The sequence below is a fragment of the Procambarus clarkii genome, chromosome 10, assembly GCF_040958095.1.
Source record: "Procambarus clarkii isolate CNS0578487 chromosome 10, FALCON_Pclarkii_2.0, whole genome shotgun sequence".
Lineage (NCBI taxonomy): Eukaryota > Metazoa > Arthropoda > Malacostraca > Decapoda > Cambaridae > Procambarus > Procambarus clarkii.
Window position 1 is genome coordinate 43,028,810 of NC_091159.1, and position 23,983 is coordinate 43,052,792.

General features: G+C 36.4%; 1 protein-coding gene across 6 annotated transcripts in view; it reads left to right on the forward strand.

The window, feature by feature from the left end:
- Window positions 1-22,014, forward strand: part of LOC123745077 (probable serine/threonine-protein kinase dyrk2) — a 94,564-nt gene extending 72,550 nt beyond the window's left edge. For 3 of the 6 annotated variants that reach the window (XM_045725412.2, XM_045725387.2, XM_045725405.2), the window contains 2 exons: window positions 3,519-3,608; window positions 21,686-22,014. In XM_045725412.2, the coding sequence (XP_045581368.2) occupies window positions 3,519-3,608; window positions 21,686-21,779 (184 nt within the window). In that variant the 3' untranslated portion in view covers window positions 21,780-22,014. Of the gene's footprint in view, window positions 1-3,518; window positions 3,609-6,376; window positions 6,467-15,483; window positions 15,623-20,810; window positions 20,885-21,685 lie in introns of all 6 variants that reach the window. The other 3 variants (XR_006771299.2, XR_006771296.2, XM_045725395.2) reach the window with 3 other exon arrangements.
- Window positions 22,015-23,983: the final 1,969 nt, after the last annotated feature.

A 23,983-nucleotide genomic window follows, 5' to 3' on the forward strand; every position in this document is an offset into this window, starting at 1 on the left:
GCTACCACTCTTACTGGTAAATATGGATTTTTTTTTTCAGCTCAATGTTTTTATAATAATAAATATTCAATTACTTCTTCTTAAACATTGCTATCGAGAAAAGTATATTAGTTACATGGGTGTGTGCTTGTCCCATATTTTCATTCTTTGTATCAGCATTTGTTTATGTGCAGGTGGCTTAATTGGGCATTTAGTTTCCACCTGTGGTCTCTTGGTAAATAGCCTGTCTGTTTCTACCCTTTCAGTTTCTCTGAGAATTTGTCTAGTTGTCATGTCTGTTTCTGTTTCTTCTCTTCTATTGATATGAGATTTAATTCCTTTAGTCTTTCCTCATAACTTTGTCCTCTTTATTCTGGAACTAGTCTGGTGGTGTACTTCTGAACATTCTCTAACTTCATTTTGTGTTTAACTTGATAAGGACTTTATGTAGGTGTTGAGTATTCTAGAATTGGTCTGACATAAATGGTATGCAAGACTTCAGCTTATTTCTAGTGCTACTGAGCTTGTTTTCTCAAGGCATTGGTTTAGGTTTCCATTTTCTAGCTGTTCTTCCCATATCTGTGAGGGCTTGGTTTATTTGTTCCCAGTTAATCTGTTTATTATTAAAACTAAATTTGCTGAATTTTCTTCCTCTAGAATTTGGGACTGGCTGCACAGGTCTATTGCCCATGCTTGTCTGAATTTTAATTAAATTGTGATCTGAGTAAAAGGTATTTGTTATCAATGTGTTCTTGATCAATTCATTGTTATTGGTTAAAGTAAGTGTCATCTTTTATGATTGGGTCTACTATTTGCTGGTTTAGTGCAAATGTCACAAATCTATAATAGGTCATTTGTGTGTGACTGTTCATTTAGGCTATTTCCCAGTATTCTGATATAACTATTTGCTGCATTCTTCCATATTTTAGATGCTGTAGGTTTAAGTCACCAGGCAGGATGATGATAGGGGCTGGATTTGTGAGGTTTTCTTAATGGTAATCCATCTCTTTAGTTGGTCTTTAAACTGCTGAGAATTTGCCTCTGATGACTTATAAACAAGGATAATGACCATATTTAGAATCTTATTTTGATTATCAGCACTTCCACCATATTGTTTGTGGTGTTCAACAGCTCAGTGCAGATGTGTCTCTTTGATGTACAGGCTGACCCCACCTTGTAGCCTGTGTTTCCTGTCACATTTGAAAAGATTGTACTCTTTTTTTCTATTCTTTGTATCCCTGTATCCTTTTTGTATGTACTCAATCTTTTGTGTATTAATACAAAAGATTGTATCCATATTTCAATATCATAGTAATTGTTTGTAAGAGTTTCATTTAGGTACACTTAGACAAGTAATTGCAAGAAGTGCCAAACCAACTAGGCTGTAGTGGATGTGGGCCTGCAGGCCACTCTAAGACACAGCCTGTTGGACCACAAAGTTATCACAGGTCGAGCCTGGCCTCAGGCTGGACTCTGGGAGTAAAACAACTCCTCAAAGCATACCTGAAAGCAAGAACTGCTGGAGTTCTCCTCTAGGTATGGAACTTCTGGAAAAGAAAGAACTCCAGAGAGTAAAAACTCTTGGAGCATACCACCCCAGGTATGCTCCAGGCTGTAAATATTGCATTGGCCTCATTTAGAAGGCCAGCTATAAAGTGGACTTTGTTTGAGTTGCACGTTTTTATACCCTGGATGTTGGCAAATACAAATCGTATTTGTGGAAGCACCTGGATGTTGGCAAATACAAATCGTATTTGTGGAAGCACTGGATGCTTTACTTGGTGTTAATATCTCGAGTTCTGGTAAGGAGGCTACTGTGCTTGTCCTCTCCAGCCTTTGACTGGACTGAGACTGAGACTTTGACTTTGACTGAGTTGGTGGTAGAATCGAAACATATTTAGTAATTTTCTCTTGCTTAAAAAAATCTTCCCTTATATAGAGTCGTGGCTGTTTTTATAGTGGCGTTTTATTCGCCTGGTTTCTCTTATGTGAAAAGCTGGACAGACTGTTTCAACATTCTGTCCTACTTAGAGCTCTTACAAAGTTCTGGGTGAAAAAACTTGCAGCTTTTGGAATATTTTCCTGTACTAAAAATATTCTTATGCTTTCTAGGGTGAAAGTATTTGCATGTTCCATTTGTTCTTCCTGACATCCCATATTTACTTACCCCATTTATAATATTGGCAGGTTTTGGGCTCTCGCTCTCTCTGTCTCCGATTGGCATTGAACCCGATGATTAGTGGGTTCAAGATAGTTTTGAATGTTTAATTTGTTTTGAATTGTTTGGAGAGTTATGTGGCAGTTTCGAGACTTCGTTTGCAGTTGTCTGTAATGCTTTGCTGACTTTCTGGATGGTTTCCCAGTGGAGTGGCAGAAGATCACTCACTTTTGGCACCAATCAAGAGAAAACTAGATTGTTTTCTTAAAAAAAAAAAAAAAAAGTGCCGGACCAACTGGGCTGTGGTGGGTACGTGGGCCTGCGGACCGCTCCAAGCAACAGCCTGGTGGACCAAGCTCTCACAAGTCAAATCTGGCCTTGGGCCGGGCTTGGGGAGTCGAAGAAGAACTCCAAGAACCCCATCAAGCAGGTATCTGTAAGGAGCTAGGTGATCTGGAGCTCTGGTCCCTGATAGGCCGAACAAAACTTGCGACCGAGTAGCTAGTATCAGTCTCGGAGAGAGAGCTTCAGGAAGTCACCTGGGTTCAACTAGAAAGACATTTCATTACATTCAATGCCGAGTGTTTGTTACCTGATCTGTTGGTGTACTTGACTTTGAAGTTATTTCTTTGATGTTTGATTTCTTGCTGGAAATACAGTAGTCACAATAATGTGGCTGAAAATAATAACTCGACTCGCACATTAAACTAAATAAAAGTGGAAACATTTTGGTCCATCCTGGGCCCTTACCAAGACTTGATAATCCAGGCTGGACTGAAGAAAATAGTCTCAGTTGTATTATTTGTTTGATTTCTCTGTCGAATTAGGTCTCCAATTTGTTGTTGAATGGTTGCTCTCAAGTATGTGAGAAAGAGATGAGTAAAAGTGTTCTGAAGTATGTTGTGTAGGGAAGGGAGATACTGAAGGTAGACAGAGGTAGATGAGGTGGTGTTGTATATAATGACTCTTGATTTTCCAAAGATATATTATTTACAATCTACCTCTACTCCTGGAGTTCTGAAAATTTCATATGGAATGTTGATATTTAATATGCATTTTGACTTCAATGAGAAATAAGATGATTGATGAATACATTGAGGCTTCCTCCAGTACACACACGTTTTAGTGGAGTGAAAAAAGATAAGAATGTAGAATTTTGTATGTTGGTTGATGGAAATAAGAATGTTTGCTCGGTCAAGAGGTTTACTGAACTGCACAAAAATGTTAATAGGCCACAAATTTGATAACTATTTTGAAACATTTCTCCCATGGGTGTACTTCCTGAGGTGAAACAAATATTGGTAATTTTATTACAGAAAAAATTATTAACACATTTTAATAACGGTGTCCCTTTTCTCTATTTACATTTCTTTATTTTCAGGCATCCATTCTTCGACAAAATTCCAGCTCTCCAGCGGTTAGGTGATTGTGCTGTTGGTGACCTCCGAGAACGTTCACACTCTCTCTCACGGTGATGCCAGATATTCCAAGGGTCATACAGTACTGCTGCCTAACTCTTATACCTTCCCTTGTGCCCTCCCTGCCTCTCATGGCTCATGTGCAGCCTTACACCAGAAAATATGTATTGTAGATAGTTCAAATAGAGTTCAGTATAAATCAGTCCAGTGATACAATATCTCTCTTCTGCAAACTCTCTACTCTGTACACACTCTATTCTAAAATTAGCCTTATTGAATATAAGTCCTCATGATGAATCTTTTATTATGGGACTACCTGTGTAAATAATTAATGCGTCGGTATAAATAATGGTCGATTCCGTGAATAATAGTGGGCAGCAATTTTTTTTTTTTTTCTTTTACTCGAGGTTTAGAGGTTGTGTTCACGATTATTTTTTGTGGAACAAAAGTTAGTTTTGTTAGTCCTGTCAATCCTTATTAATAAATGAGAACAGTATTAAAATTTTTAATTATCATAAGCACATTATTAGTGTGCTGCATTGGGAGGGAAACAAGATCCTTAAATATAAGTACATTTTGTATGCTATATTGTCTATATTCATGAAGTTGTAATTATTTCTGAACTATCAGTTGGTATGTTTTAAACATTTGTTTTTAAATGAGGCTACTACTTGACTTAATGAGGCATTTTTCATTATCTTTCTCAATTCTGTCTCTTCCTGTCTCTGCTCCTCATTGGAAGTAATGAGTAAATGGTTTTGCATTTTAAAATGTGAAAAGGAACACATGAGAACCATGAAAAATTTGCTGAGGATTATCTAACCAGTATATTGTTAATAGAAAATGCCTGAAGGAAATGTGACAAAGGTCCTCATTTGCTTTTTTGTTTTAAGTCCCATAGTGATGTAATATACAGCTGATAAATGTGACCTGGTATTTTGTAAGTTGTGTAAAGTATTTTAGATTGTACATTTCAAGTTGCACAAAGGAATAATTGTTATATATTGAATGATATGAAGAGTGAGTTGAGACTACTTAACAAGAAGGTAATGAGTGACACTGCAGGAATAATGGACATCCTGTGTGAGACAGCAGCTCAGGGCACCGAGTGTCGGCTTCTCACATGCATCTAATGCTTTGGCCTTTGCTGGAATTAATCTTACCAGTCAAATCTTCTGTAGTCATTGTAAAGCATGATAGTACAATTTTTTTTCTTTTTTTTCTTTTTATGTAATTTGGTTGAAGCTAAATCTAAAATGTTAATTGACATTTTGTTGACATTAGTGAAATTATTGTGCATACAATGCGAACAAATCTGGAGCATCCTCAGTACTGTTGTGTTACAGTGTGTGGAGGAAACTGAACATTGACAGTAGGCAAGAGAGAGAGAGATGTATGCTGTGTCTAAATACTGTATTTACATTGTATATATTATTTGTGAAAATGTCCAAACCCCTCCAATATTTTCTTTTTGTATGTGTGTATTTAAGGGTGATTTTTTCACAGTACCCAAATTTTTAAATAACATAAAAAGATATAACAGGATGAAACATCTACCTTACAGTCCTTGTGAATATAACAGACAGCTTCAGCTACAAAGTAGATTGAGGGCATTTTTTCCATTCTTAATACCTTACAAATCCATCGGTGATGTGTATATTTAATAGACTGGTGATGTAATGTGTGTGAGAAAGAAGTTTGTTGTTAATCATGCAGTGGTATGACTAGTTTCATCAATGCCAAGGCTATAAATTTGTTGCTCTCAATAAATATTTTCATTTAACTCATTATTTTCATATCCCACACAGTATTTAATAATAGTGTTCAGACTAAAATATATCAAACATTTGCATTTAATCTTATAATCCAGCGAGTTTAAAATCTCTTTAAAGTACTTATCATCAGTATGCGTTACTACTACTACAGAAATCACTATCAAACCTGGGAAACCTATCACCATTATCTCTAACGATAAATTTAAAAAAAATTAACTTTTGCAAGTTACTCTGCTTTTTATGCCAAACTGAAAACTTTAAACAATTTCAATTATTTTTTTCTGAACTATTAAATTCAATGAACTTGATTAAAGTGACTAGTAGATTAAGTATTTGTTTTATGTGCTTTAAATCCATCTGATTTAGTGCTTTTACTGCTGAGAATACTATAAAAAACTTGTTTCTTGGAAATAGAAATTGCACGTATTTCTCCTAATAAAAGGTATATTCATGCTATAGAGGTAAACCAGTACTGTGATGTATAATCCTTCAGGAACTGCCCTCCTGGAGGCCTCTCACTCTCAAATGTTTCTGGCTTACCTTTTTTTGTCATTTTGACCAAAATTTGTTTCAATATAAATTTTTATTCAATGTCTTTGCTCTTGTTACTGCCGCCTCAAGTTTTTTGTTTTGTTTTAAATGCATATTGATGGAAAGTGTTTGAAGAAGATGCTTGGTACTCCTCTGTATTTTAACAGTACAGTATAGTAAGTGTGCTTGGCTATAATTATTCAGCTTTTGTAAGAAATGGATTTTGTCATACATAATTATATCATACTAAAAGCAAATTTATTATCTGCTTGCAATCTTAGCACTTTCATTATTTTATTATCATTTTCTTGTTAATTTTTAACCAATCTATCACCTTTCTTAACTATTCACCTCATTATTATTATTGTGGTTTATAACACTTGCATTCAATACTTCTATTTTTGTTATAGTTATTTAACTTCTCACACATTCATATTTCATTCACTTTCATTAGCCAATGAAGAGTACTATTATCTGTTGGTATTTGCTTTTACTCCTTTACTCACTACCCACAGATGTAGGCGTAGGATTCGTGATAATTCAACAGGATTAGCCACAATTCTTGAAGTCTAACACTCCATGTTGATTCGTGATCCAATTTACAGGTGAGGTTGTCAGACTTTCAAAAACTTTGTGTCTGCCTCCCTCTAAAAGTTGATATAATGCCATTAAAGTATGCCTTAGGACAGCAGCCCATTCTAGCAACAGTTAAAATTGACTTATTTACTAAACAGCTGGGTTGTTAATACAAAATTCCCTTCTAACACTTTATCACTGTGCATCTTGTAATGCATTAAGTTGTAACACTGCTGCTGAATTTTTTCTACTTCATACGTTGGTATTCCAAATCCAATTTACCATACCCAGATATTTGTCATATTTTTTTGTATACAATCGTTCTGCATGCCTTGCCTTAGTAATACAGTACTGCTGTTATACTTTATTCCATGAAAAATATGTTGGAAATCAGTTTTACATTTTGAAACGTGCATGTTATTTAGAAAAAATATGGCAAAGTTTTTCTGATAAGCTTTCAGACAAACATTTGGTTACTCACTAAAGTAAGATCCGTAATGGCCTTTGGTTAGGATTTGGCAACATTTTGCATAGTACTGTACTAGGGAACTTTTAAAATGGTCCTTCCAAGGTAATACTGGTGTTAAGCACTGAAAAATACTCATTCCAGCTAATAATGGCCTCCAGAAAAGTTACACAAGTGATGAGTGGAGTGTTGGTGATGTACAAAATGCCAATTGGGCCACTGGCTGCCTTCCCCAGCTATCACTAGGTGGCAGCACCTCACCCACAATAGGGTTTCTGACACGAGCCACCCTATATACAGGACTTCCTCATGTCCCAAACAAAGCTTGTCAATTGCTCACTCATTGTTGCCATGGTGCAAAGAATGCACCAGGGCAACAAGAAGAGGAATACAAGCAACCATGTGCACTGCTCTGTATGGAGATCTCTTGTAATCCCATTGCCTTGTTTCTGTATTTTTCCCACTTAATTGCTTTCAGGAGGAGATTGAAAGAGAACATCCTTAAAAGCCTGAGACACTAACCCGTAGTCTTTCAAGCTGTTACTTCAAGAAGCCCAAGTTTCAGAAAGGTCCACCAATAACTAGCCATCACAGGAGTCCATGGTAAAATCTGGAAGGGGAAAAGTAAAAAGCAGAGGTCAGAAACCCTTAATTGGCTCGTTGAAGCTCCATTGCAGATAGGAACTGAACCCTAAGCATAAAAGGGAAGCACAAAGGCAGTGAAAATGAAGCAAGTTTCCCAAACACATGTAAAGATTCACCAAACTGATCCTCCACCTTCAACAAAATGAGAACCCAAACCTGGTATGGACCAGATTCCACGCCATGCTTTGACACATGTGAGCCTGCCTCTAACCCAAAAAAGAGCGAGGAGGACCCAGTACATTAAAAAAGAACGAGAACACACCCATACTTCAAAAGACACGGGTCCAGATTAGACACAGCCTCTTAGTGATGAGTAGAAAAATTTTAGGGCACACATACCTCAGCAGAGCAACTGAAAGGAAGATCAGTTCATCCTCTGCAAGAGGAATTGATAAATCAAGTCAAATATGTGATGTCATATCAAACATACTATAATTGATCAGTTACACTAATGTAGTCTTGGAAAACAAACATACATTACCTACCGTATATACAATGAAATCCCCAATAGCATGATACATCCATGAGAAAATCCTTCGTGCAGGGTGGTGGAATCAAATCCAAGATCTAAGTCAACTTGGACACACACACTATCTACTGGACCACAATATGCTTAAAAGTAACAACCTGAAGTTCTCCCAAACTTGAAAGGAGCATGGGGGTATTGAGCTGATGCCCGATCCAATTTTGACATGGTTCCCACGCACTGGTATAGGCTAAGAAAATTGTATTGGCTAGCAATTAAATTTCTCCAAGTTGCCTGTAGGTTTGGGTGGACTTCAGGTTGTTACTTTTAAGTACATCTTGGTTCAGTGAGTAATCCGTATGTCTGGGATAATTTAGGACACTGGTTCGATTCTACTACCCTGCTCCAAGGATTTTCTCATAGAATAGACCCTAGACCTACAGCATGAGGCAAAAGCTTGTTTGTTAAAATTAAGGCTTTGGAGGACCTTCTACCAAACACTATAACTAGACAATGAGAGGCAACAGATGTCTGCAACAAAAAATAATACCCATTTTCCTAAATAAAGCTAGTTACAATAACCGCCAAGGCATAACATTGTGGGTAATAGCAGTGGCAATAACAGTAGTAATAACTGTGGCCACATAAAGTAAAGAAGTCCAAATCAAGTATGAGAGAATTGTACAGGCAGGTTGTGATTTGTTTAGGGGTAATGTTCATGTAAACTCTATGTAAAGCAAAAACTGCAAATATGTGAAAATAGGTTTAGGTTCCAAAGGCTACAAAACAAAACAAAAGTCTACAGAGGGGGTCAAATAGCGGCTTCCTTTTGCAACTTGTCCTCGGACCAAGTCCATTCTATCCAGTGGTTGACCCCAAAGATGCATGCATAAATTTTTACATTGTTTATTCAAAACAGAACTTTTCTCAAATATAAATTATTATTATTATTATATATTAGCATATTGTGCATATTTAAGCACTGGTTAGGTTAGGTTAGGTGTTTAGGTTCTGTTGGCGATTATTTGTATTTGTAGTACGTGGGTGAAGCATTTATAGTGTTGTGGTTCGAACAAAAGTCGTCAGCAAAGCACTTGTTCCAGAAGTGTTCGAACGCAGCCCGTTCTCCAAACAAAGACCCAAAAGTGATTGCATGCATCCGCCAAACCCCCCTTATTATGAATGAAAAACGGTTTACACACGACTCGCAACTGATTTTGTTCGAACACTTCCAGAACAAGTGCTTCACTGATGAATATTGTGCAAACCACAATGCTGTAAATGCTTCACCCATGTACTACAAATAATCACCAACAGAACTTAAACTCCTAACCTATGCCTATATATGCACAATATGCTATTATAATATTAATTTACATTTGAAAAAATTCTGTTTTGAACGAAGAGGATGTTAAAATTTATGAATACATCTGTGGGGTCGACCGCTGGATGTAATGGACTTCAGTCGAGGACAGGTTGTTGGACGTCATCAGTTGCGAGTTGTGTGTGAACCATTTTTCATTCATAAACGGGGTTTGGCGGTTGCATAGAATGGACTTTGAGTCTTTGTTTAGAGGAGGGGCGGCCACACTGAAATAGCTTCACACAAATGAGTCGCAGAAACCTTAGGGGCCTTTAATTGCTTATCTGAGGCCAGAACCAGACTCCCCCCCCCCACCCCCCACTTCACAGAAGCACAGAGAATGGGATTCTTACAGTTGCTCCCACTGAAGAAACACACAAAGGAAGCACTGTAAAGGCAACTACAACCTTAACAGATAAGAAAAGAAAGGGTGGCAAAACTTGTCCCCAGTTACAGCTGGTCACTGTCAAGTGGCAGCACCATCAGAATCTGCCAGCTTTCCCTGTCACAATCTTCGGACCTTCACCTGCTATCCAACAGCTTAGCCCATCCTGGAATTGCCAGTTCTTTGGGTCCCAACTATTTTGTAGATAAGTGTTTGCCATCCTTTGGACTCTGTCCTGTCAGGGCCCCATTTGCTTGCACTGTATATTATTTCAGTCAACCCGTCCTCAGACCAAGTCCAGTCCATCCAGCAGTTGACTCCAAAAAACACATTCATAAATTTTAACATGCTGTTCATTCAAAATAGGAATTTCCTCAAATATAAATTCATATTATATATTAGCACATTGTGCATATTTAGGCATTGGTTAGGTAAGATTAGGTGTTTAGGTTCTGTTGACGATTATATGTATTTTTAGTATGTAGGTGATGCATTTACAGCATTGGTGGTTGAAACAAAAGTCGTCAGCGAAGCACTTGTTCTAGAAGTGTTCGGATGTCATCAGTTGCGAGTCGTGTGTAAACGGCTTTTCATTAATAAAACAGTTGGTTTGGCGGGAGCATGGAATGGACTTCGGCCTTTGTCTATGAGGACAGGCTGGTTTCAGTAGTAGTAGTAGTGTAACGTGCATGTGTTTACAAGTTTTACTTGTGTGGACTTTGGTCATTCTGAGCTGCATGTGTTTAGGGCAGCCCTTTCCTAGGCACTCATCTGGCAGTGCCCCTGACAGGGTAACTTCTCTGGTGAGTTCTGGAGTTAGTCCCCATAGAGACCATCCTATTTGCAGGGTGGTTACGCCCCGCAGTTCTCAAGGGTCTTTCACTCCTGAACAAAGCTTTGAGATTGGGGTGTTCTAGGCTTTATTAAGGGTGCATCATGGTTTGTGTCCTTGTATATACAGTACACTGATGCCTTTCGTAGCCACATTTATCAAAAAGGCTGCATATGGCGGTCCATCTAATTACCCAAATCTACTCAAAGCTACCCAATGTTTCCTTAGTATTACGTAAGTAATGAAGAAATATGATATATTTACTCACTATAATGTTGGTGCTGAAGGTAAACATGAAAAAAAAAAATTTTTACTCTGAAATAATATAAGTATATAATTAAATTAGACGAAAACTAAGTGGCACAAGAGGTCATAGGAAGTTGACGATCCAAGCGACAATGTTGTGGAGCGAATTATTCAAGATATATTGTTGCCTACAGGTTATATCAAGTTAGGTTTGGATAGGTTAGGTTTTGTTTTGTTCGGATAGGTTGGTTAGGTTAGGTTTAGTTAGGTTAGGTTAGGCTTTGTTTGGGTAGGTTGGTTTGGTTAGGTTGATACAGAAGGCTGATATGCCAGCAAACACACTCCATGCAACAATGTGTCTTGGATAAGTAGCTCCAGAACATTGTCGCTTAGATCGTCGACTTGCTTTGGCGTCCCCTGCAGCTTATTTTTGTCTAATTTCATTATGATAAGATACTTTTCAGAGCAAAAATATATTTTTCCATATTCTACATTCAGCACCAACATTATAATGAATATACAGTATCATATTTATTCATTACTAACGTAATGTTAGGAAGCTTTGGGTAACTTTGAGTAGCTTTAGTTAATTAGATGGACACATATATGGTGTCGGTTGTTCCAGCAAGCATCCCTAGTGCCTGGATGTCCTACTTAATCTTTACCTCTTTGGTGTTTCTCATTATGGATCAACCCGTGGAATCTGCACTCACTAGTTTGAGGGATGCCTGTCAGTTTTGTTACAAACTGATTACTATTAATCCAGCAGATCTGCTACACCATTAATCCTGATGACCTGCTAAACTATTAATCCTGTAGACTTCTGCAATATTAATCTTGTATGTCTGCTACACCATTAAATCATATAGACCTGCTACACCATTGAACACACCTCTCCCTTCTTAAGGTAACAGTATGTTTTAATACAATCAAATTATTATTTCTGTCAAAATTTGGATAAGATGATGCCTAAAAAAAAAGAAAAAAGCTAATGCTATATTTGCTAGATGCAAGATTCCCTTCAAAAAAAATTATATACTGTAATTCATTTGAATAATATCATGTGTAGATTTAGACATTAAACTGCTCAAGAGAATGCACCCTGTCTAATATTGATAGTATTTATTACAACTATTTAGTCATGTACCAAAATTGTAATTTTGTATTACTGAATTAGCTCCAAATGGCATTCCTTAAAGGGAAAAGTAACTGAAAAACCTATCCTAACCTGTAAAGCAGTCTTAGGCTTAAATGTATGCTATTTAGGCCTAATATAGGACATTTGTGTACTATACTACTGTATTCCTAGCATTATTTTTTTTTTTAATCTTCAAAATGAATAATACCAAAACAAACAGTTGACTGCAACAGTTAATGTTTGTACATTTGACCGTGCAGTTGTTGTAAGTACAGTACAGAATTTTGGTACAATTGGTTTGGAGAATGCAGCGAATGTGAGGATGGGCTCCTAAGATACACCTTGAAACATTTCCCCTCTTTTGTGTCTTCTTTTTGCTGCTTCTATTTAAAACATAGAAGAAGCAGTAAAGGAAGCCAACACTGCAGCAACCAGGACATAATAAACATTAGGCTGGAAGTCGAACAGGAGTTGGCATCAAACCCGAAATTGGTGCAAAACACAGTCGATCAAAGTAAGTCCCTATTAATTAGTAGTTGCAAAGAAAAGGATAAACATCTAGGTCAGAAAAGCCATAGAAGAAGAGACGGTAGAAGATAAAATTGTTGGGCTAGTGGAAGGTCTTACAACTAGAGAGAATGTCTGTGACTACAGCAGAATTGGCAGGTACATAAAAGGGAAAGATCGACCCCTTGAGGATTACCCTAAACAGTGCTAAACAGATGGAAGTAATACCTAAGGAATGTCAGGAAATTACAAAATGATGAGGAGGGGGAAATTCTTGGTCACTAAGACGAGATCTTTCAAAAGAAGACAGAGAGAAGCTGAAACTGAACCTCGTCGAGGCAAAACGTCTAAATGAGAGGAGGAACAAATAAGAAAATCAGTTCTTTTTTCTGCAAGGTGATAGGGGTAGGCAAGCCAGTAAAATGGTACAAAAAAGCCAAACCAATAAAATCACTATGGAAAGAGGGGAGTGGAAAAATAAGGAGAGAGGGAACATGTTCATGAAAACTGTATACACCAACATAGAGGAGTGAGATCAAAGATACTAGAGTTAAGTGATGTAATACAGCTGCAGATGCCAGACATTGTTGCACCATTGAGATGAAACTTGAAGATGATATTTTAAATGAGGTCATATTCCCAAGGGGCTACTTAGTCTGGAGAAGGCACATAAAAATTAGGAAAGGCAGGTGCATTGCTGTGCTGGTAAAGAACACCTAAATGTAAACAAAATAATGATTGGCCAATACACAAGAAATTGACAGAATATAGCACCGGATATCTGCAGTCGGGATGACAAACTAATAATCATACATGAGATGAATGTCAAGTTTTGTGAAATATATGATACAAGCACAAAAAGCTTTTTACCAACGCAGAGATGTATAACTAGGAAATAGGATTGGTTCAACAGAAGTTGAAAGAGGGCCAGAGACCAAAAGAGTCAAAAATGGAATCAATATAGGAAGAAGCCAAACTACAAAACATACCAGCGATACAAAGATGCGAGAAACAACTACACGGTAGTGAGGAGAGAGGCAGAAAGAAATTTTGAGGAAAGGAACAGCGGACAAATGTAAAACAGAATTGAATGTAAAATGAAAAAAAATGTAAAACAGCCTATTGTATAAATTCATCAACATATTACAGGTAAAGGATAATATTCAGAGGTTAAAAATGGGAAATAGATTCATGGAAAATGAAAAGGAAATGTGTGAAACATTAAACAAAATGTTCCAAAGTGTGTTTGTACAAAATTAAATCTTTAGAGAACCAGACACAATAAGAATTGTGTCATGGAGCAACATGAAGCACATAGAGGTGTCCAGAGACGAAGTGGAAAAAATTCTCAAGGAGCTAAGTAGAACAAAGCAGTTGGCCCGGAGGGAGTTCACCATGGGTTCTGAGAAAATGTGCACCTGAGCTCAGCATTCCACCTCAACTGATTTTTCAGGCATCCCTGTGTAACAGGAGTCATAGCAGATGTGTAGAATAAGGTTAACATAGTTCCAATCTACAAAAATCGCACCAAGGAAGACCCCTTAATTATAGACCTGTCATCACTGACAAGTGTAATAGTCAAAATATTGGAAAAATAATTAAAACTAAATGGGTAAAATACCTGGAGAAAAAACAATATAACAGACAGACAGACAAACAGTATGGTTTTCTATCTGGAAGAAGCCTGTGTAACGAATTTACTCAGTTTCTATGATCAAGCCATTGAGGTTTTACAGGAAAGAGATAGTTGGGGTAGACTGCAATCTATCTGGACCTAAAAAAGGCTTTTGACAGAGTTCCACATAAAGAGGTTGTTCTGAAAACTGAAACATATTAGAGGATTGACAAGTAGACTTCTAACATGGATGAAAAATTTCTAACAGACACAAAAATGCAGGCAAGTAATCAGAGGCAATGTATCAGACTGGAGAAATGTCACAAGTGGAGTACCACAGGGTTCAGTTCTTGTACCGGTAATGTTCATTGTCTACATAACGATCTACCAGATGGAATACAGAATTATATGAACATGTTTTGCTGATGATGCTAAGATAATAAGGAAGATAAGAAATTCAGATGATTGTCATGCCCTTCAAGAAGACCTGGACAAAATAAGTGTATGAAGCACCACTTGGCAAATGAAATTTAATGTGAATAAATGCCATGTTATGGAATGTGGAATAGGAGAACATAGACTCCACACAACCTATAAATTATGTGAGAAATCTTTAAAGAATTCTGATAAAGAGAGATCTAGGGGTGGTTTCTAGATAGAAAACTGTCATCTGAGGACCACACAAAGAACATTCATGCGAGGAGCTTATGCTACACTTTCAGAATCTACACCAACTTCAAAATTGCTTTTAAATACATGGATGGCAAAATAATAAAGAAATTGTCCACGACTTTTGTTAGACCAAAGCTGGAATATGCAGCGGTTATATGGTGCCCATATCTTAAGAAACACAAACTGGAAAAAGGTGCAAAGAAATTCAACTAAATGGCTCCCAAAACTGAAGGACAAGAGCTACAGAGAGGTAAGAGGCGTTAAATATGCCAAAACTAGACGCTAGAAGAATGAGGCGATATAATCACTATATACAAAATAATAACAGGAATTGATAAAATTGATTGGGAAGAATTCCTGAGATCTAGAACTTCTAGAACAAGAGGTCAGAGATTTAAACTAACTAAACAAAGCTGCCGAGGAAATATAAGAAAATTCACTTTCGCAACAGAGTGGTAGATGGTTGGAACAAGTTAGGTTGAGAAGGTGGTGGAGGCCAAAAACGTCAGTAATTTCAAAGCGTTGTATGACAGAGTACTGAGGAGATGGGACACCACGACCGTAACTCTCATCCTGTAACTACACTTAGGTAATTATACTCTCAACACACAAAAAGTAGCATACCCAGATAAGCATTTTGTATATAGGTTCTATAATTCACAATCATATATACTGAGACATTGACTGTGTAATAACTTTACTTTTAACCAGGTTTCAAGAAGGCAAAATCCCAAGATGACATTTATGTTATCACTGATAACATCATAAAAATGTACAAAGTGGAACTTTTGACAATATTAATTGACCCAGATGCTTTTCAGTATAGTTCACTGGAATATCTCTGCCTCTGGTAAGCACCAGCATCCAAATTCTCATGCTTAGAAGGCTTCAGTATTTTTCTGGCCATGATCTGTCTTCTTTGCTTTTTTTTTTTTGGTAAAGAACAGTACTGTACTAATACCAATACATCTTCCACTATTAGCCATGATCTTGTGTCTTTAATAACTTGGCCTGGAACTGGGATGCATATTGTAGCCAATAGGATGAATTTACCAGTCAATCTTGTGTGGTAAAGGAAAACTAATTAACCTGTCCGCTGTTCTGCGCAGGAAGCATCTGATGGCTGGACTAACATTACAAGGATGTATTTTATATAGGTATTTTATCTAGTTTTACTTAAGATGAATTTTACAATTTGTCGGAAACTAAATAATTTTATTTTGGAATTGATGCCAAGTATTTAAGTTAATAATTACTTGGAACGTATAGTAAAACAAATAAGAAAAATAAAATGTTAGAGCTTAGTCAGTCCATCTAATATCATTATTCAATCTTGAAAAAGAGAAAGAGTCAGTAAAATACAACTACAATAAGAAAGATACTAAAGGTTTATAACCTTGACCCACATCTGTAATGATTTGTATAAATCACTGACAAAGTTTCTAAATCTCAATTATACAGTACAGTACCTGTATATATTTGTAAATATTACATGTTTATGCTATTATTATGACATATAAATAATATACTGAATTTGTTGTGAACTAAATTATAAATTTACTAATTACTTAAATATTTACATAAATACTGTAGTTACATTATGAGAGCTCTGAAACTATTGACAGATTTATCATCCACTGCCTTCTCACTGAACTTATTCCAACTGTAATATCACTCTGCAACTTCAAGACTGCTTGTTCTTCCAGTTGCAGGTTTCAAAAATTCCTCTGTGTATTTTGCTTCATTGAATTGAAATTGTACTTATAATTTGTTAAGTCATCATTGCAATAAAATACTATATAATTGCAACAATGGCTTAAAAAATTCAGTAAAGTACAATTTAAATCCAACAAAAACAAAATTCTGTACTTTTCTTCTTTACGTTAGTAATAAAATATGGTACTACTAAAGTGATATTATTCTGAGAAATACCATTGAATACACAAGTTTTCCAAAATAAGTACCTAGGTTATAGATGTAATGGTCAGTTGCTGCTTTTAAGTCATTGTATGATATTCAATAATTCACAAGAGTTAAAACCCCATTTCAGAATTGTGGAAGAATTGTGAATCTAGGCTCAGTTTATAAAAAGAATATACTGTAAAGATAGATCATTGGTATTTAAATTCTGTAATTGTCTAGTTGTACTCATCTTGAAACAACAGGTTAATAAAATTCCAACATGATTTTATAGAAGATAATCATGTTTGACAAATTCATCTTTCCAATACAGTACAGTATATTGAAGCGGGAAACTGGTAATATTGTGATATATAATATATCTAGACTTCAGTAAAACTTTTTCACTGCTCTTCATGAAAGAGTAAATAAAATGGTAGAGGAACATGTTAATTGAGGGGACCTCCTAAATTGGAACAGGTCATGGTTATGGCACAAAAATCAGGGTCAGCATAAATGGAGTAGAAACAGTTGCAGATGGTGTGCTACAGGTCACTATCCTGGGACCTGTATTCAAATCAGATCAAATAAAAATGCTTTTATTCATAAACAGTTGTTCACTATATTGCCTATACATTATAAATGATTTAGATACATGGGTGAATAGGGGCAACAGAAAATGCCCCTAAAATGACTTTAATATAAGACGAGTAATAAATAAAAAAACCTTAAATGTTGCAGGTGGAATTAATAAAACTTCAAAAAATGAAATTAAAATTTGTGAATGCTGATCATTGCAGACGTCTGTAGGGTTCTAATCCAGGTAAAGAAAATAAAAGTACCAGATATAAGCTAAATTGCAAAAGTAGATTGTGAAATTGATTTCAGTCATGATTAGTAGGGATCTAAAAATATGAAGGCAATGCATAAATGTTTGAAATAAGGCCAATTGGTTATTACGATTCATCTTTAGAAGCATTGGTCATAAAAGCTATAATATTTTTCAGCTTTATCTTGTGAAACACCATAATTGAGACAGTTTTGGGTACCATGCTACAGAAAATATAAATTCTCACGAAGGTATGAAGAGATGTATAGCTAAGTTAATCCTAGACATTAGGAACCTTTCTTATGAAGAGACTAAAATTAATGAAAGGATATAACAATGTGGATATAAGTAGGATTCTAAAATTGTAAACTCTAAGTTTCAAAGTTTAACAAGTTTAAATTTAGAAATTCAGTGCAAATCTGTGGAACAATTTTCCAAGTAACATCACAGAAGTAAACTCATTGGAAAGTTTCAAGCATCAGCTGTATGCGTACACATGAGTGGGTGTGGCCAGGTATAAATAGAGGCTACCTGATATCAGTCGGTAGGCTTTCTACAGATTCCTTATTTCTAATGTTTGTACTGAATAAAGATTAAAGTGCCAAGCTTTTCCCTCGACCCATACGAGACACGTGTTACAGCATAGTGTAATTACCCAAGTGTAGTTACAGGATGAGAGCTACAATCATGGTGTCCCGTCTTCCCAGCACTGTCACATAACTGCTTTGAAACTGCTGACAGTTTTGGCCTCCACCACCATCTCATTTAACTTGTTCCAACTATCTACCACTCTGTTTGCGAAAGTAAATATTCTTATATTGTATCTTTGCCAGCTTTGTTTATAGCAAAGATTTAATTAACTAAAGGTCATAATATCTATGACCTCTTGTTCTTGAAGTTCCAGGTCTCAATAATTTTTATCAATTTTGTGGATTCCCAGTCCTATTTTGTACGTAATAATCAAATCGCCTCTTTTTCTTTTATCTTCTTTTTGGTATATTTAATGCCTCTAGCCTCTCCTTGTAGCTCTTGTCCTTCAGTTCTGGGAGCCATTTGGTTGATTAACTTTCTATTTCAGTTTGTTGATGTGCTTCTCAAGATATGGGAACCATATAACCACTGCATATTCCAGCTTTGGTCACCTTACCTTAAGGTTACCTTGAGATGGTTTCGGGGCTTAGAATCCTTGTGGCTCGGTCCTCGACCAGGCCTCTTCATTGCTGGACTGGTCAACCAGGCTGTTGCTCGCAGCCTGACGTATGAGTCACAGCCTGATTGATCAGGTATCCTTTGGAGGTGTTTATCAAGTTCTCTCTTGAACACTGTGAGAGGCTGGCCGGTTATGCCCCTTATGTGTAGTGGAAGCGTCGTGAACATTTTCTTTAGTATCTCACCATCCTTATATTTAAAAGCAATTATGAAATTAGAAAGCATAGCATAGGGTTCTCACACAATGTTCTTTTATGTGTTCCTCCGGTGATATTTTTCTACCTATTTACCCGAGAGTCACTAACACACTAGTGGCCTCAATGAGGACAGGAAACTGGCAACTTGTGAAAGGTCCCACCCCCCCCCCCCTCCCCGCTCCATTTGTCTTGATTTTTTCAAGCTGGATTTTGAAGTTCAGCAGAGTTTTGGCATATACGACTTTGGAGAGTTGGTGGTTCCATGGGTTTGTAACCCTGTGGGTGAAAAAGCATCTCCTGTTTTCAGTCCTACATTGTGGCTTGTTGAGCTTGAAACCGTTACTCCTTGTTTGCATTACATCTGACCTTTTAAAGTTGTTCTCTGGATCAACATTATCCAATTTTTTCAGTATTTTGAATGTTTCGTGAAATTAGCCCTATCATGTCTGGTTTGCAGTGTTGTTAGCCTTGCTCTGTGGCCCTCAACCTGTCCTGGTATGAGAGTTAACAGTTCTGGAATTATTTTTGTTGCACAGTGTTGAACTTTCTCCAAAGAAGCTATATCTTTCTGAAGATGTGGTCTCCATGCCTGGATGCAATAATCAAGGTGGGGTGCACCAGTGATTTATAAAATTGAATGATTGCCTTCTTTTCCTTAAAGTCAAAGGTATGCTTGATTATTTCTAGTGTTTGGTTAGCTTTTTTTACTGCCGCTCCCACTTGTTGTGCAACTTTCAGTGAATGTTGTATTCTGACTCCAAGGTCCTTTTCTTCATCTATCTGTTGTAAGGTAGTGCTGTTAACTTGGTAGTTTTGACGTGGATTGTTATGCCCCCACATGCATGTCTTGCATTTATCGACATTAAAAGCATTTGCCAGTCATCTGACCATTTGTGGAGTTCATGTAGATCTCTTTGTAAGGCCTCAATATGATTTTCTTCCTGCTTTATCATAAATCTTAGTGTCATCTGCAGATTTGATGATGTGGTTTGTAATATTCTCATCTGTCATTGATGTGACAAAAGGGTAGGTCCCAAAATGGACTCATGTGGCACCACATTCGCCACATTCTCCAGTCAGATTCCTTCCCATTTAGCACAACCCTTTGTTTTCTTATTTACCATGTTTTATCCACTCTAGTATTCTACCATTTATTCCACGTGCCTGTAGTTTTCTTGCTAGTTTTTCATGTGGTACCTTGTCAAATGCTTTAGCAATGTAAACTACTGTACCTGTACTGTATATCTACATCTGTCTAAAACCACCTCAAGCTCTCTTTCGTTATCATAATTTTTTCAAGCTTATCAGACTTCTCACGACATAAACAGTGATAGACGGTTGGAACAAGTTAGGTGAGAAGGTGGTAGAGACCAAAACTGTCAGTAGTTTCAAAGTATTATATGATGCAGAGTACTGGGAAGATTGGACAACACAAGCATAGCTCTCATCCTGTAACTACACTTAGGTAATTATGAAACACGAGCGCAATGCAATGCTCACGAGACATGTCCAGCACAATGTAATACATCTGAGATGTCCAGCACAATGTAATACATCTGAGATGTCCAGCACAATGCAATACATCCGAGACATGCCCAGCACAATGCAATACATCCGAGACATGCCCAGCACAATGTAATACATCCGAGACATGCCCAGCACAATGTAATACATCCGAGACATGCCCAGCACAATGTAATACATCCGAGACATATCCAACACAATGTAATGTTCATGAGGCGTCTCTTAAAGGGGAGGTAGGCTTATGGTCCCTGGTGGACCTAAAACAACTCTGTGACTGATATAGCAGTTTCACAATATATTAGCATAATAACTTCTGGGAGCCACTGGGGCTCACCCAAAAATTGGAGTTTCATTACATTTAACGCTGTTTCTTACTGCAGCTCCCACTTGTGTAACTTTCGATGAATGATGGATTCTGACTCCATGGTCCATTTCTTCCTCAATCTGCTGCAAGGTAATGTTGTTAAGTTGGTAGCTGTGATGTGGATTGTCATGCCCCACATGCAAGGTCTAGCATTTTTCAATTAAAAAGCATTTGCCAGTCTTCCGACCATTTGTGGAGTTCATGTAGATATCTTTGCAAGGCATCAATATCATGTTCATTTCCCACTTTACCATAGATCTTAGTGACATCTGCAAATCTGATAATGTGGCTTGTAATATTCTTATCTATGTCACTGATGTGTATGACAAAAAGGGTTGGCCCCAAAATGTACCCTTGCAATACCCACATTCACATTTCTCTGAGTCAGATTCATTTTGTTTAGGGTGACCCTTTGCTATATTGCAACTTCTAGAAAATTATTGAATGCTGATATTACTCCAAAGCTGCAAGACATAAATACACACTGGAACAAGTGAAAGCATACACAGAGACATAAATTTCACAATTTTAGTCTTCTCTCTTAAAACATTATATCTAAATATGATGGTAGGATGTAGTTATTAACAACAGCATTTGTTTGCTTGAAAGTTAACCGATTGTTTTTCTTTTAAAATAAAGAAGTTTTCATAATCAAATATATGTATTAATATTATTTTTTATAAATCATCGCATACTAATGCCAAAGAATTAATACAAATATTTAAATAGAAAATATGAAAATTATATAAGGGCTTAAATAATAATTTAATACAGTTATATATGTTGTACAAAAGTACTTGTTGCATTAACAGCTGAAGATTTGATGATGTACAGTACTCTTAAACAGATCTCCTGTAACGTGTAAAGTACATGTGTTTCTTTTCTTTTCAGAGTCAACATCATACAGAGAAGCATCTCACAAAGAAAGTCGATAGTTAAATTTTTATCACAAGTAAAACACTGTCATGTGTTTTTTCCACAATAGTTTGGGGCCCAACTAATGTCATATACAGTACTTTGAATATGAATAATATAAATTGTAAGCCCATATTATTTTCCTGTATCCTGTAAATAATGAAATCTTTAATTTACACTATTTACTTAATGATGTTCTGAAAACAAAACTACTCGTCCCAAAATACAGTATGGTACTGCTATTACTCTTAGTACATATTTACATATTGAGTAATGTATTATTCAATAAATTTTATTAATTTAAATAGTGGTTTATTGCAATTAATGATGGTCAAAAATTACCTGTTTGATTCTTGTCTCCCAGTTCCATTGAACATTAATTTTTAGTGCTACTGTACTTGGTTGAGAGGATCCAACTTGTGCTGCACTCAGATAGGATTTGAGCAACCCGTTCTCGCAAATTTAATAAGTCAATATTGACTTATTAAATATGTGCATAGGTGACATACTTAACATAATAGTTTCCCCTTGAAAAGCTTCATAGAAAACACCGACCTTACCTAACCTACTTAGTATGTTAAGATAAGCATCTTATTGCTTCGTAATTACAATTATTACCTAACCTATAATAGGTATAGGTTAAGTAATAATTGTAATTACGAAGCAATAAGATGCTTATCTTAAGATACTAACAAGGTTAGGTAAGGTCGATGTTTTCTATGAATCTCTTTAAGGGTATCTATTATGTTTAGTATATCACCTATGCACGTAGTTAATAAGTCAATATTGACTTTACGAATTTGCGAGAACGGGTTGATTTGAGTGCATATTTATCTGACCTGTTGGCAAAACACTGCAGTAGTCATTCTGGAATGAAGCAAACTACAGAAAACATTTTAAACTCCAGCAATTTTATGGCATGACTTGTAGTGTTCATGCTGGTGCTCCACCCTCGCAGGACCTGGATGACTGATCTACAGACAGGAAGGCTGTGCTTCTATTGCTCAAATCTTCCTCTTATGGTTGTGTCAAGAGTGATTGGAAGAATGTAAGAATCAAGGAAACTGCAAGACATTTGGGCCATACGTAACGGCTCCTATTTATATCCAACCAAACTCTTGAGAGTTTTGCTGAAACCCAAACCCATATTATAGGGGACTTTAACCATGAGACCATAAACTGAGTAAATCTAACATTACAAACAGGAGAACAATTTCTTAACCTGGTACAGGACTCCTTTCTCATACAGCATGTGGCTGAGCCCACACAAGGTAACATCATTCTAGATCTTGTGCTAACATCAGAAGAGGGTATGATTGATCAAATTCAAGTAAGGGGAAAGCTCACCCCCAAATGATCGTCATATTATAAGATGGATTACAAATAATAGAAACCCACATAAAGGTCCAAGAAAATGAATTTCTAGATTACCCTTGATGAGACTATCAAGGAATGAGAAAGGAACGTCAAAACAACACCCTGGGAAAAGCCAATAGGTGACCATGGTATTGAAGCATCATGGGGAAAATTTCAAGGTGATCATCACTGAACTTGTTCAAAAATATGTGTTAAAAAGATAAAGAAAAGAAAGGGAACTGGATGAATGACACGGGTAATAAAAAGAGCATTGATAACAAGGCAGACTCTCTGGAGAAGGTATAAATCCAGGATGAACATCATAGATTATGAGATATATAAAAGGGCACTAAATTCAGGCACATAGGAAATTTAATCAGCCAAAAGAAACTACAAAATTAAACTTGCCCAAAACAAAGAAAGATCCTAAGTCATTCTATGCCTATATAATAAGTAAAACCAAAGCAAAGAACTTGGTAGGACCCTTAAAAAATGAGATTAACCAAGTTATAATGAAAGATAAAAAGACAGCAAATACTCTGGATGAATACAGTGGAACCTCGAATAACGAATTTAATCTGCTCTGGCGCCGTGCTCGTCATGTGAAACAGGTGTCATACAAAACAAATTTCCCCACTGACAATAATGGAAATCAAATTATTCCATTCTACCACCAAAAATCATCAATATGATATTCGATATTTTAAATAATGGAGCAGCCTACCTTACATACACTGAACAAACCTTTATGACATTTTTCTTTCTTCAAATATGTTCAATATTGTTTTTTTCATTTTTTTTTTACCTGTAGAAAAAGGTTCATTCGGTGTTTGGCAGGTAGGCTACATCATGTTTCTTAAATAAAAAAAACAAATAATAATAATGAAAAATTTTGAAAAACAACAAATGTCTGAAAGG